The sequence below is a fragment of the Camelus dromedarius genome, chromosome 2 (genome assembly GCF_036321535.1).
Source record: "Camelus dromedarius isolate mCamDro1 chromosome 2, mCamDro1.pat, whole genome shotgun sequence".
NCBI classification, from domain to species: domain Eukaryota; kingdom Metazoa; phylum Chordata; class Mammalia; order Artiodactyla; family Camelidae; genus Camelus; species Camelus dromedarius.
Window position 1 is genome coordinate 72,766,735 of NC_087437.1, and position 14,746 is coordinate 72,781,480.

At 40.4% G+C, this 14,746-nt stretch overlaps 1 protein-coding gene across 14 annotated transcripts in view; it reads right to left on the reverse strand.

Moving 5' to 3' along the window:
- Nucleotides 1–14,746, reverse strand: part of PHLDB2 (pleckstrin homology like domain family B member 2) — a 208,185-nt gene that overhangs the window by 8,008 nt on the left and 185,431 nt on the right. For 11 of the 14 annotated variants that reach the window (XM_064495515.1, XM_064495534.1, XM_064495531.1 and 8 more), the window contains 4 exons: nt 12,750–12,785; nt 10,947–11,154; nt 2,164–2,254; nt 973–1,119 (listed from right to left, as the gene is read on the reverse strand). In XM_064495515.1, coding sequence (XP_064351585.1) covers nt 973–1,119; nt 2,164–2,254; nt 10,947–11,154; nt 12,750–12,785 — 482 coding nt within the window. The remainder of the gene's footprint in view (nt 1–972; nt 1,120–2,163; nt 2,255–10,946; nt 11,155–12,749; nt 12,786–14,746) is intronic. The other 3 variants (XM_064495565.1, XM_064495545.1, XM_064495520.1) reach the window with 1 other exon arrangement.

Below are 14,746 nucleotides of genomic sequence, written 5' to 3' on the forward strand. Positions count from 1 at the left end.
GAGGTTTGGCATAATGAGATAAAACGAGTAAGTTTTACTTTGTATTTTTCCTTTATTTTGCCTTTGATTCTATGGCACTTTGACTCTAGACAGATGTCATGGATTTACTGATACCTCAAAGCACACAAAGTCTTAAGGAGAGTCTCTCTCTGCTGTACCGATCAAACTGCCAGCAACCGTAAGGAAAAGGGGCATTGGTACCTTTTACCTTTGAGTCTAGTAAACCTTGGTAATATGATTTGAATTTGAATTTGAAATTACATGGTTCTTAGCAAAGCTTTATCTCAGTTTCTCAGAGAACATACATTATGTTAGCAGTTCTAGTGATAAGAACAGAGATTCAAACTGGACTATGATTGAGATGGGAAGTTAAACAAAGTGGCTGGTCTTCCTGACTTTTGCTTGAGTCCAGGAATCCTGTGCACATGTCTGTGGACTGGTGCAGCAAAGGGGACACATGTGACAACACAGAGATTAGAAGGAAAAAAAAAACCCAAAGCATGAATGCGACCTCCAAGAAACCAGGCTGGTAAAAGGATCCCATTCTGGAGTGCTTGTTCCTGAAAGATGGCTTAATAGAATCTTTTCTCTCTCAGCTAAAACAAATACAACACCCAACTTGGTCTGGGTGTTGTGTTTGCTTTCAGTAATGAATCTAGCTGCATTTTCAAAGCTGGTCAAAACACATTCTCCTTTTAAACATACACCCCAAAATGGGTAGAAGCAAAAATGCCCCTCCCATCAAAAGGTTCCACATAACTAAAGAAAAATGTCATTTTGTTAGTACTTCCCAAGGAGTTTTGAAATAAACATACATTTTTTTGCCCACTAATGCACATCTTTCTCTCACCCATTCCAAGTCAAGGGCTAATAGTCAGCACAGCCAGAGGCATCCTCAAAACACAGCATGACCGTCTTCTACAGAACGACCACCAGGGGGCAACCTACTCCAATCCATCCAGATTGACCTACCTGTGCCCTTTGTTTCTCCCTAATTTTTACTTCCTTTTCAATTAACTTCTGCCTCTGGCTAGTTTCTTCCTGCAATCGTTTTTCCAGGAGTTCTCGGCGTCGTTTTTCTTCTTCCAGAGCTCGCTTCTTGGCTTCCATTTCGCGTTCCTAAATATCATTTTGCAGAACGAATTTTCAGACATACTGGTTACATACCTGAATGATTCCAACTAATATATACAGAAAAATAATTCTCACTAGACAATTCCTGGCTTTAGAGCCTAAGCTCTTACATTATAGAACCAAGATTAAAATACCCGTAATCACCTCTCACATAGCTCCCAAAGTCATCCAATGTAGAAATGCAGACCCTACACTTAACTAACAATTGAATATTAAGTGAAAACCCAGCTTGTGACTATATTCAGTCATTTCATACTAATGACCACAACTCTCCCATTTTTAATTTTAAAAAGCCTCGCTAATTGTGACCCAACACTAGTCATGACATTTAGCCTTTCTTTTGATGGCTGTCTTTTTTTTCTTTTTCCAATGGAGGTACTAGGGATGGAACCCAGGACCTCATGCACACTAAGCAGGCATGCTACCACTGAGCTACACCCGCCCCCACGATGGCCATGTTCTAACTGAAGGCCATGGGTCCTTCCAATTCCTGTTGTTGCTCTGTGGCTTCCTGACTGAAGGCTGCAGAGGAAGCACACAGGGAAGTTAGAAGAGGAAAGGAGGTGCCCTTTCAGGCAGGATGCACAGGCATTTGGGGGGATTCCTAAGGAAGTTCAGTTGCTGGCCTGAAATACAGTCACAATGACATGGGATTTTAATATTGCAATAGTGTAGTTACTGCAAGCTGACAAGGCAGGGAGGATGCAGAGAGACACAACATTCCTCCTACCCCTTGGCAGGCAAAAAAGTGGCCACTGGAGGGAAGATACCACACAAAACACTCATTTCAGTTTCTGTCCACACTACATGTATTTCACACTATGAGAAATGGTAGTGCGGTAAAGAGCCTCAGACATCATCCCTCCAACCCCCTTACTTTACAGATGAGAAAATGAGGCCAAGAAAGGTTGAGTGACTCCTCCAAGATCACACTGCTTATCGAGGCCTGAGGGCAGTTCCCCAATGTCAAGTGCAGGGTATCCTGAACCACCACATCACCGGCCCCTGGCACACAGACATCAGGCCTACCCTGGATTCAAGCAGCCTGGTCTTCTCCGCATGAGCCTGCTTCAGAAGTCTCTCCATTTCTTCTATCCGGGCAATATTCGAAGTGCTGGCACTGAAGAAAACAAAAGCCTTTTAAGGATATAGCTTCTGACTGTTGTCTCTTCACACACACAGGTCCAGAAAGGTGTATGACAAAATCCAACACAATTTGAAGGATGTTACTTACAAGAATCACTGGTCTGAGGAGGCGAGTCAATTCAGCTCTGAAAACTGTAGGTGAATCTAACTTAAGTCAGCTTAGGCAACAAAAATACAGGCGAGGGAAATAACACCAAGTAAAGTGCTTTACTCATGAATAAACAAAAGCCAAACTTTATAAAGTGTGTTCTCAAAATGTTTCCTCCAACGCCTGAAAGTTTTTGGCCCAAGGGAGGCTTTCCCATTAGTTTAATTATTCAGAGATGCCCAGACCCAACTAAATCACCACCAAAGTTCTTTGTCGATGGTCCCTAAATTTGGAAGTCACTTTATTTGGTTTGGGAACAGGAGTCACCAGCTGCTTTTTCACTGAATCTTTATGCATGTGGACATTTTATTTCCTGAATGTTTTTTTTTTCAAAATGGCAATGTATGTTTTATCGCAAAACTAAAATATGCTCATTTTTAGTAATGCATAAAAACATAACACACAAAAATCAAAGTACCAGTAATCTTATCTTTCAGAGCTAACTTCTCAGCAGTTTTTCTGTATGTCTGTTTACACCTATGAAATTTACTTCAGAAAACGGGATCAGACTATATAACCCTCTAATCTGCCCTTTTTACATTAAAAACATAATTTGAGTACTTTCATGTCATTAAATATAAATATAAATGTCTATTTAATGGTGATTTAAAATGGCCAATTAAAAAATGACTTCTCCTACAGGTGCATGAGGAGGGTGGTGGCCAGTTTTGCCAGTTAAGCCCACTCACCATGCCAGTGAAGAAACTGCATTCAGGGATCCAAAGGCTTTAAGAGAAATGCACCTTGAGAAAGATGTCACACAGACAAGTGAAGGAAAAAACCAAGGGGAGTGAGAGCTGCAAGAACAGTTAGGGCAACTAAAAGAGAAAGAGGAGAACTTGGAAATGCTGAGCACTAAACAAAATATTTTACATTTCACTTGTTTACATTTTATTTGACTATTTTGGAAAAAAAGGACCATAGCCTGGGTCAAAATTATTTATTCTGATGTTGCAGCCACAGAGAACCAATGTTGTTTCTTACACATGTACACTTGCCTAGTCACTTAAATATATGCCTTCTTTTCTAGACTCTCTTGGGTACAGAGAGGCTTTTGTCCCTGTATCCTCCATAGCACAGAGCCTGGCACACACAGGAGGGTACACGTTTGCTATACCCATTCATATAAAAAATAATTCACATAAAATGAATAAGATAATTGTTGTATAGTCAGTCTCCCCAAATCATATTGTTGATCATCTCAACCCTAGGATATTTCAGACACAGGGCTAAGAGTTCTTTTAAAGAGATAAATGACCACAGTAACACAGGACATATGGTTTATCTTAAAATCAGTATTGTGCATGCAGATGTTTACAGCAGCTTTATTCATAAATGCCAAACCTGGAAGCAACCAAGATATCCTTTTGTAGGTAAATGGATAAATAAACTAGTACATCCAGACTATGGAATGTTATTCAGCACTAAAAAGAAATGAGCTATAAAGCCATGAAAAGACAGGGAAGAACCTTAAATGTATATTATTAAGTGAAAGAAGTCAATCTGAAAAGGCTAAATATTTTATGACTCCAATTATATGACATTCTGGAAAAGAAAAAACTACGGAGACAGTAAAAAGATTAGTGGTTGCCCATAGTTTGAAGTGAGGGGTGGGAAGGGAGAGATGGACGAGCAGACAGAGCACAGAGGATTCTTAGGGCAATGGAAATACTCTGTATGATACTATAATGATGGATACACCACATTATACATTTGTCCAAATCCGTAGACGGTACAACACCAAGAGTGAACTCTACATAAACTATGGACTTTAGGTGATAGTGATGTGCCAGTGTAGGTTCATTAATTGTAACAAATGTACCACTCTGGTGGGGGATGTTGATAATGGGGAGGCTATGCATGTGTGGGCACAGGGGGTATATGGGAAATCTCTGTACCTTCCTTTCAATTTTGCTGTGAACCTAAAACTGTTTAAAAAATTTAAGTTAAAAAAAAATCAGTACTGCCAGCCTCATTACAAAAAGCATCCGTCAAGGAGAGGGACAGCCTTAGTAACATTGACTCCATAGAGGCTTAACAACTAGGCTGCACTCTGCAGGGTTATCTTGGGCCAATTTTTAGACAGGTGTTTTCTTCTGAGAAAGACATGGACAAGGCAATTTATTTCTCATACTTCCATGAGCTGTTGGGGGACGTACAAAAGGATAAGTTCTGTTCTCTTCAACCAGCAAGGATTAAGGGGAAAAAACTTCAATTTCTGTGCAGCAATTTGCATTTCCCTTTATTGAGACTATCTGACCTCATGGATGGAAAGGGGACAAATTTCATCAGCTCAACTGAGAAAGCCTAAGACAACATGCAGGTCATTCAACAGCACAGGACACGTTTATGTTCTGTAGTGTCGTCTGTGACATTTCATATATACATATATGGCTTATGACTCCAATTAATTTAGAAATAAATAATTAGAGTTTCACTAAGTCTCAGGTCTTAAAAAACAATTAAAAAAACAAAACACTCACTGATACGCTAACCCCCATCTGTCCCTTGGTTCTTTCTATGACACCCCCATTATTCATCTAGCTTGTGCCTGAATGTTGTTAGTTACAAGAAACTCACTGTGCCTGTTCCTCCATTGTATGGACAGCATTGTTAGAATACTGATACTCACGCGGAATCAAAAATCTGTCTTCCAACAGCTTCCACTCACTGGCCTAAGTATGATGTTGAGGCCATAGGAAGCCAATCCAGATGAACTGCTTGGAAATAACTTGGTTAGAAATAAATATTTCAGTACATGTTTTTTCATATATGTGTTATTGGGGCATATCTGGGGCAAGTTTTCAAATATTTATCCATCTTTAAATATTTCTGTTCATGTTTTGAGAATTTTTCAGGGTGTTTTCTATTTATTTGATAATATTTCCAGTTAAATCTCTGCCAATTATACTCAATCTGCTTATTTGGCAATGCTTCCATAAATGTCTTAATTTTTTTCCCAAATGGTCTGAATTTTCTGAAAACAGTTGATAGAAAGTACATGTCTACATTTCTTCATAACTTCATACCTTTTAAGCACCTGAAGTCACTTAAAAAACTATACCTTCTATACTTTAAAAGCTACTTTGGTTATTTTGTTAAAAAACTTAATTTTTATCTATGGACACCTACTTACCTATTTGTTCTCTACAGCTACACTTTTGCTACTGTTGATTTTAATATTTCCTTGACATGTAAACCACTTTTACTCAGCAAAACTTTCGCTGCTCTATGATGTTACGTTGCCACTATCTGATGCTTTTTGGGGAGTCAGAGTTGCACCTGCAGCGAAAACTAAATGGGACTGCCACAGGAACTTAGGGAGAAGTCTAGGCTTGTCAATACCATGGCCGTGAACAAAGGAAATGCCATCTGGCTCGCACCTCCCGTGCAAAGCAAGAGCTGGAAGTCGCTGAAGATACACTGTGTGATGCATTCATTACCTGTAGCACAAGACATCATAGTTACTTTCTCCAGCCCATCCAGATAACAAGAGGGGTAATGCTTCCTTCCATTGCTCCAACTTCTGACCTTCTTCAAAAGACAGGCACACATTTCTGATCTCATATGTGAGCGCTGATACTGAATCACTTGGCCATTAATGGTCTAAAGATAATTAGTTTTGCCTACCTTCTCTACTCAGCCAATACTCTATTTTATCAACTGACGATTACTTTTTGATGTGACCAACTTTGGTAAAAACCATAGCCATAAAGAAAAACAAAACTTCATTCAAGGGAAAAGGAATCTAAATAGCGGATTTAGTTTTCAGTGCTGGGTAATATCTTTCAGCAAAATCTGAATTGCCTTTTAGAATACTCACTTTAGAGGCAAAGGCAAAAACAGGAAAAGGAAGGAAAAAAGCAAAAAAGAACAGTCATACAACAAATAAATAAATAAGCAAAACGTAAAGCATGCAGCAAAACAAAATTCTCCATACAGTCGTAAAACTTCTCCCAGACTGCCTTCAGTGCACCAGTTTGCCACTAAATGAAGAGCCAGTGTCCCAGACCATCAATTTTCAACTCATCTTCTCAAGTACTTTTTCAGGCTAAGCAAATTATTACTCCTTATAAAACATCTAATCTCTCTCTAGTCAGTAGACTATCTGGTCCCTTTAACAGTTAGCTGCCCTCCTCTGAAATCCTCTGGCTTTCTGTATCTCTTCTGAAAGAATGCCCTAGAATAAAACGCAAATACTGGGTTTTGACTCCCTAGAAAGAATACAAATCTTTGCCTAAAAGGAAAAGATTAGAAGTACCTGAAATCCTGGTTGAAGTATCTCTTAAAACCAAGCTCAGCCCCGAATGCCCTCAACCCCATACCCAGTCCTGTCCCCATTCCACACACAAGCTGCTGGTAGGTAACAGTTATCAAGAGAGACCAACTTCCTCAGTATCTTCTCGGAGCACGACCACAAGGTCAGGGCTCAACAGCAGTGCTAATGATATCATATTGTTGCAGGTGGGATTCAGAACACAATACTCTATGAGCTCATTCAGTCATGTTAGCAGAATGGAGACTTTAAGCAGAATTGACTTTCAGTTGCTGTTTTCTAAGACCCAAGACCCTTTTTCTTAGCTTTATGATTGCGTACAGTGTAAGTAATGATGCTGAAAAAGCAAAAACACTGTGTGACTCAAGTAACTTTCTGGTAGACACAAAAATGATGTCTCAACAAAAAGTGAAGGTACCCACAACTCTGAGTAATTCTGTAATTCTACCAGTAGCTCTTTGTGACCTAATAAACCACAAGACTAAGTTTGTGTTGCTAGAATTTCAGCATGGAATTACCTCTTTAAAACACGTATTATTTCAGGATATTTTAATACACAATTTTAAAAAATCTTAGAAAGAGGAAATTTTTAGTTTTATTTCTTTCTACTTATCTTCAAAAAGTTCGCATTAAGAATGTGCTGTCCTAACACACATTTGAAACATTAGCTTCTTACTATCCACTTCCCTGATGTTTGTCACATTAATTCCCATCATAAAAATGGGTACAAGCTTATCTTAGGGCAGCATGAATGTTTTTTAGGTAAATGGTGGCACAGAAGAGAAATGCTTGTTTTTCTTCTTTCTCCCTTTTATTTAAACTAGACCTTTTACAGGCATCTTCCACTTTGGCTTCAATTTTTGGACATTCAGAGAATCTGACGGCATGTTTCAAGTAATACTATTAGTAATTTCTGACCACGGTGATTGATTATCTATGACTGCTAGCAGCACTGGGTCACGCGTGTGAAGAACTATGCAAAATGATATGGCTGGAAATTAATACTACATTGTAAGTCAATTATACTTCAATAAAAAATAAATAAACTGGGGGAAAGAAAGAAAATGACCACATGTAGATACCTGCCAGGAAAGACCACTCTGCAGTAATGCTGTCCTCTTAACAAGGCACATTCACTGGGGTCATTCTCATTTTCTATTTTTGGAAAACATTTAAAGAAAAAGTTAAGTGGGTAAGCTGATAAATATAAGTTAAGATTTTGCTGGCCACTGTGCTTAATTAGTCTCTAGATCTAAACTTCTAACGTTTGGTAAATCTAATTGAAGTGGTCCCTTTCTAGGTAATTTCCTGTATTCACTGCTGCACTGCTGCTCTCACCACCATGAAATCTGACAGGTGGGTCTGGGGAGCGATCATTTAGAGGGACACATATTTACTTTTAATTTCTGGAGGGGTTGAAGAGGCGGGAGCAGATAATGGAGAGAGAAAACCACGATGATAGGAAAACATATAGAATGTATTTACTTATTAAAGATGGCTCAAAAATAGGAAAAAAAAGGTCAAGCTATCAAGAGTTCACCACAGGGATACTATTATAAAATGTTCAAAATCATTTGGGAAGAGGGTAGAGTAGTCGGATGCTTTCAAAATAACAACTTTCCAAAGTGCAGAGTGCCTAAGAACCCGGAAGTCCCTCTGAGATCACTACCCTGGGAACGGAACGGCTGCGCGCTGTGCTCCCCTAACGTCAACTTTATTCCTCCCGTCATCATTTTATAATAGTTGCTGGGCTGCTGACTTTCGTCTGCATCCTGTTATTCAAAAGTAGCAGGTCCATTCGGTCGGTTTACTGCCATTTGTGAGTAACCCCTCAAGGCCTCCGCCGCCGGCACGCGGGCGGCTCTCAGGCCCCTCGCGGGAGCAGCGCGCGCCCGGAGCGCTCGCAGTGCCGCAGGCGGTGTGACGCCCAACGGCGCCACACACTCGAGTGCCTTGCCTAAAACGGTCACACGAGATTGTGTAAAAAGTGAGATATTCCATCTTCTCACATTGAATAAAGTGAAATACTAACCCTTCTAACATTAAATAATAATGGCAGCAAAAAAAAATTATTCTTTATTTTTACATAATTCCCTCCTTAAATTTACGTCATTTCATGCGACAAGAAGCAATATATATAATTCTCATGGTCGCTTGAGTGTTTTTCCCCAGGAACTCCTTTCCTTCTCTGAGAGGATATACCCAGTAATACCATTATTTCACCCATTATGATGTCAGAATTACAACACACCGTATTCTATTCACCACAAAATACAGCATCTATCTTTTTTTTCTTCTCCCCGACTCCCCAGATTTCCTAGCTATAATATCTGGTTACATGTGGGTCTCTCACACTCTTTATTTATGAAACACTAACCCGAAGCTGAGTCGACTTCGCTGATACTACTTTCCCTCTGTCTCTGTTACTCCTTTTTTTGGGGGGTGGGGGACAAATCATTCAAACTTTTGTAAAGGAATTCTATATACAGGATGGTAATTTTCTACCACCATGTTTTAAAATCCATCATCCCCTTGCATTTAAGAAACCATCCCTCCCTTTAGCAGATTAGCAAACCAGGACCGAGAGAGTTCTGTGATTGCTTCAGTTAGCACAATCAGTTGTCAGGAGGAGCCCAAAGGGCATGAGTGCTCCTGCCCCAGCCTGTGGCTTCACTACAATGCAGGGAAGTTCGTTCGATGGCCACTATCCAACTAGACATTGTCACTTGAGAGAGAGAGACATGTGCTCAATGACCACTTATTGAATACTGGACATTTCTTGTGTTGAAATCATAATGGCTCGCTCTCAGCCAAGTGAAATAAATCAAAGAAGAAAAATCAAAATTGAAAATATGTCCATTTTACTACACCCTGAGGTATTTATTCAGCCAGCACTTACTGAGTGCCTACTATATGCCAAGATCTCTGCTGAGTGCAGAAAACAAAAGATAATTAATTAGATATCCTCCTTGGCATTGAGGAATGCACTGATTAATTATTGAAAAAAAATTGTAGACTGCAATGCGATCTGTGATATAATAGGAAAACGCATCAAATGCCATGGAAACACGGAAGAACAACAACGCCCAAAAGGGAGACGTTTTCACGAGTTTCCTACTTGAGTTTGAGCCTGAAGGATGCAGAGAATTTCTCCAGGCTAAAATGGGAGGGGATGGGAGATGAGAAGATATTTTTCCCAGTGCTCAGTGAGAAGAGGCTGAGTGGATAAACACAAGAAAGGATGAGCTGACTCTTGACAGCGGTGCGCTGGTCAACCAGCTCTCCGGAGGAGAACAAAACCCCTGACAGGTAGCAAATGTCGACTTATGTGGAGTGAATACTGCCTGCACGACCAGCTTCCAGCTACCGACATGACATCACCGATCCCTGGGTCAGGAGGAGGCGGGCACATTCGGTGCTTGCCAGCCAGTCTGAGCCAACTTCAGCTCGCCATTAATGGTAGGGTACTCTACAAGAATGTGTGGAATGAATGAGCATATAAATAAAAGAATGAACAAAGGGTGTGATCCCAGGGCTAGAACCAATAATGTCAAAGGCACGGAAGTCTGAGAATTCATTGCCCTCTAAATGAATAAGAAGCTCTGTGAGGTGTATCAGGAGGAGAGAATGACTAGTGAGCTGGGCCTGTCCTAGAATGCCAGGCTCTGGGGTCTGACTTTAAAGGTAGCTGGGCACCATCGCAAGCTTTGGAAGAGGAAGAATACTCTCACTAGCTCTGTATTTCTGATGCACCTTTGGCCATCATCACACATGACCACCTTTGCTTTCCTCAAAGTATGAACACAAATATGAATGTTTAAATCCTTACAAAAATTTTAATATGCAAAGCAGCTAAAGCCTTCTTTTCAACCAAACATAAGAGCAAGACAGCCTTCAAATTCTTCCTGTATCACTGGAAATGACTTCTTTACTGAATCAAAAGCAGTCCAAAAGAAGATTGGAGTCAACCAACAGAGGTAAATCGATTTTGCAGCACAGTATGCAAGTGAAGTCAAATGTAGAGAAACAGAGCAGAGGAGAAAATGGATTAGTCACATGGGATACAGAGAAAAAACTACTTTCAAAGGCCACCATGACAGTCAACCTTCTTCTATATCGTAGACTCTTTATGCTCTGAAATTTGGGCTTGTACATATGCATTGTCCCAAATTGATGGCTTTACTTTTTGAAACCAGTAGGTGCTTTTCCAAACCAGAAACCTTTCCCAGGAGTACATCTTACCTAGAGATATTGTCAGGTGAGCAGGCAGAGATGCTGGTCTCCATGCTGTCAGAGCTGTCTAGGCTCAGCGTGTCGAAGGCCTGGTCCTTGTAGCTGTGATCTGGGTAGTGGAAACTGTTCAAGTAGACATTTGATTCGGATGCTGTGCGGTTGTAAAATTCAGAAGACTTCTGCCTTTGTCCCTCACTCATCTGTTGGTGATTATATCCTAAGGAAAGAGCCATAAATATGTTACTATGCCTCATTTTTCAGTCTTAGATCTTCTAAGACATAAACCAGCAACCCAAAACATCTGCCTATGAAACTGGGCCTTGGTCTAATTTGTTTTGAAGCCAAAAAGATCAAAGAGACAGCATCACGCTCAGTGCAAGCAAGCGTTTCCCAGAACCGGCCTTGTGAATGATGGTCTTTGTCAGCGGGTCACTTGACACTGCTGTGTCATTTCCACTTCTCAGTACAACCAAGGATAATATATCAGCACACACACACACCCAGAACACGATTAAAGGCCCCGAATCCTCTAGAAATAGCTGAGTTTAAGTGAATCAAGATGACTCCTCATGACAAGCAACACCAGGGTCTTAGGGCAGTCATTTCTTCAGTGGTGTTCCAACTTAAGAGCTACTCAATCTGGTCACAAAACAGAAGCTGGACCATCTAGGTATAGGATTTGAGAAACCTGCATGTCACTCCTATCATCACGAACACTTGTAGTCTGGTTAAGATGCAAACTGCACATTTTTCTCATTCTCCCCCCCCCCCCAATTTGCCTTGTCTGCCAATTACCTTATGTAAGACATGCAGAGTCCATAACCCTTCCAATGGCTGTGGTCCTCCTAATTACCACATATATGGCTTTCTTTTTTTTCCACCTTAACCGTCAGCCTTTGGCTAGTTGGTGGTATCAACCATATGAAAATGTAGGGATCACATTAATAGAAGCAAAAGTACCATAAGTAAGAGGGGTTTCCCTTACCCTGTACCTGGTCAGCTGGCATGTCGGTCATTTGTGTTATTGCTATGGCTTGCTCTCTGGTAGCTGATTTTGGGCATCACACATTGAATTATTCTTCCTTTTGATTCTCTATTTACCATGTACTCAGGAATTAGGGATCATACTGATAAATAAATCCCTTGATTCATTAAAAAGATGTTTTCTTTAGCCGGTACCATAGTTTGCAATCAAATCAAATCTGATCAAATTTCCTACTAGACTTATTATTAAGAGTTTACAATTGGACCATCTGAATTTTCCGTTTTCTTGTGCTCAATCTACCTCTCAATGAGGCTTTTAATTAGTAATGAAATGGTCAAAAAGAAGGCCAAAGGGCAAAAGAAGACAAGTGATTCCAAACAACTTCCTCAGCTGTTGACTAATATTTCCATTTAAAAACAGAAGCCAAATCCATGATGCTTTAACAAAGCACTATAAACCAAAACTAAAACTGTAAGATGATTTTAGTTCCATGAGGAATTTGCATGCCGTTCGTATTTTGGAGTAGTTTTAGATTATCTACGTGAAAATGTTAGTACACATTAAGGCAATTCTGGGAAAATAAGTTTCTTTAAATATAAAATGTAATTATAAATGATAAACAAACACCCATACGCAAAAACTACATATCACTCTGCTCAGGAAACATGCAAAATGTGAAAGCACACCATGAGACTTCAGAGAGCATGTCATTAATTGCAATGATTAATGCATAAAGCATCACACGAAGCCAGTGCATTCATAAGCGTGGAGCATGTGCCTTTTATCCCCTTAAGAATGGCAAAATAATTCAATATTCAAATATTTACCTTTGATACTTGAACTTTTGGAATTACTAACTGCTCCTTTTAAATTGTTTCCAATTATTCATCATGGAAAAAGGGGGGACAAGAAAAACACACCAGAAATTATTTGAAAAGGTCATACACATATCTTTCCTTATGTTTTCCAAAAAGGCTTGTTGGCAAAGAAAACCTCACACTGGCACTAATGACATGAGAGACATGTCCTGGTTTTAGTATGAAAAACAAATCCCTAAAGGACAGCCCTATAATTAAAAACATGCAAGAATTATCTCCTGTGCGATGACATGTGCCAAACCTCCCTTCCCTTCAGTTTTTCACAATGAGGAAAAGTCAGTTCCTACAACGCAACGAACACTTTCGGGAAAAGCAGAAAAGAGAGTGAATATATTTCTTCTTAAAACAACTGTATGCCCTGCTCCTCATATCTTCTAGGAATTTTTTTTTTCCCAAAAGTATCACAAAATAAGAAAATGAACTTACCACCTTCATGAGAAGTAGACAGTAAACTAAAATGGTGCCAATGTTTTGGATGCAGGCACAAGGGACAGCCGTGTTACAATGTGTACCGTGCTAAGGACTGTGACCCTAAATCCCCTAGGTCACCTCCTCTGTGTTTCGCTGTATTTCGCTGCTCTCAGTCCGAGGGAACCTTCCATCATTCCGGTGGTAGGATGAACACCTTGCGTTTTCATGGCAGCCTGAATGGGAAGTGCTGCTGCTAACAAGCAGCTTTCCCAAAGCAGGACTTTTGCTTCCTGTGGACCCAAGTGTGTTGAACGTCCATCTTATGAGCTGCTCCCTTCCCCCCACCGGCAACACTCAACTGATCACGATGAACTCAGCTGTCACCTGGCTGAGCCTCCTCCCTCCTGAACAACCCCCCCAAAAAACCAAGTTACTCCTGCAATTACAAACGAGGGCATGGACCTCCTCCTTGGGACCCCAGAATTGCACCAGTGTGACTCATAAGAGCTGGCTTTAGGATCCAGGCTCTGTCCCGGCCCTTTAAAGAGACAGATATTTTCAACAGAAAAACCCTGCAGGAGATCAGGATTCTGGGGGAGGGTTCCCAGGTAGGGGCCCAGGAAGAGCTGCTGGTGCAGTAAGGTAGCATCAGTACCATTGTGAGCTGATTAAGCCTCCACTCAAGATAAGTTATCAGGGAGGGGGACATGTGTATCCTGTTCACCCCCATTTGCTTGGTATTCAGATGTCACAAAATAAAGACTCACTGAATGTATTCACTTGTTCATCTGTAAATTCTAACCATGTTAGTGGCTAAATAAGGACGTGGAATGCATCTACTGTTTGGGGTGGGGCAAAGCAAGGGGGTTGGAAAAAAACCTGAGACTTTCCCAAATCCTTGAGACTGCTTGGTTTTTGTTTTTGTTTCAAAATTATGTAGCAAGAATAACATTCAGCAGTGGGACAGCAACTAAAAAGGAAAAAAGGCCTTGTAAATGCTCTAAATCCTTCCTATCCAGGCAGAAATGTCTGTCTGAATGCGGTATTTTATAGGCTTTATAAAGTGAGACCTGATAATACCCGAGGCTGGTCGCTAAGCACAGCACAAACATGGAACCCAAGCCAATTCAACTCTCTTCACTGCCCTGGAAGAGCCAACAGATTGGCTGTGCAAAGCCCATTTATCATTATTTTTCAAAATGCTCATCTTTATGAATTCTAGCTAATTGGATCTGAAAAGTCCTTTGTGAGTTAACCATTGTGGGATACATAATCTCGCCAGTATTTTCCAAATGTGTGTTATAGACCTTCAAATGGTTATCTGGGCCTTAATACAGAAAATTAGATGACCAAATTATAATCTGGTTTGAGAGGATAAAATTAATGGGTATTTCCGACCATTTCTCACCTGCTGAGAAACTCATTCTTCCTACCCACAGTCCACAGCCGGAAGACGAAGGCGCAGGACAAGTCAGGAATGAGGAGGATGACAGTGAAAGGGAAAAAGATACAAGATCAAAAAGGATGGCAAAGGG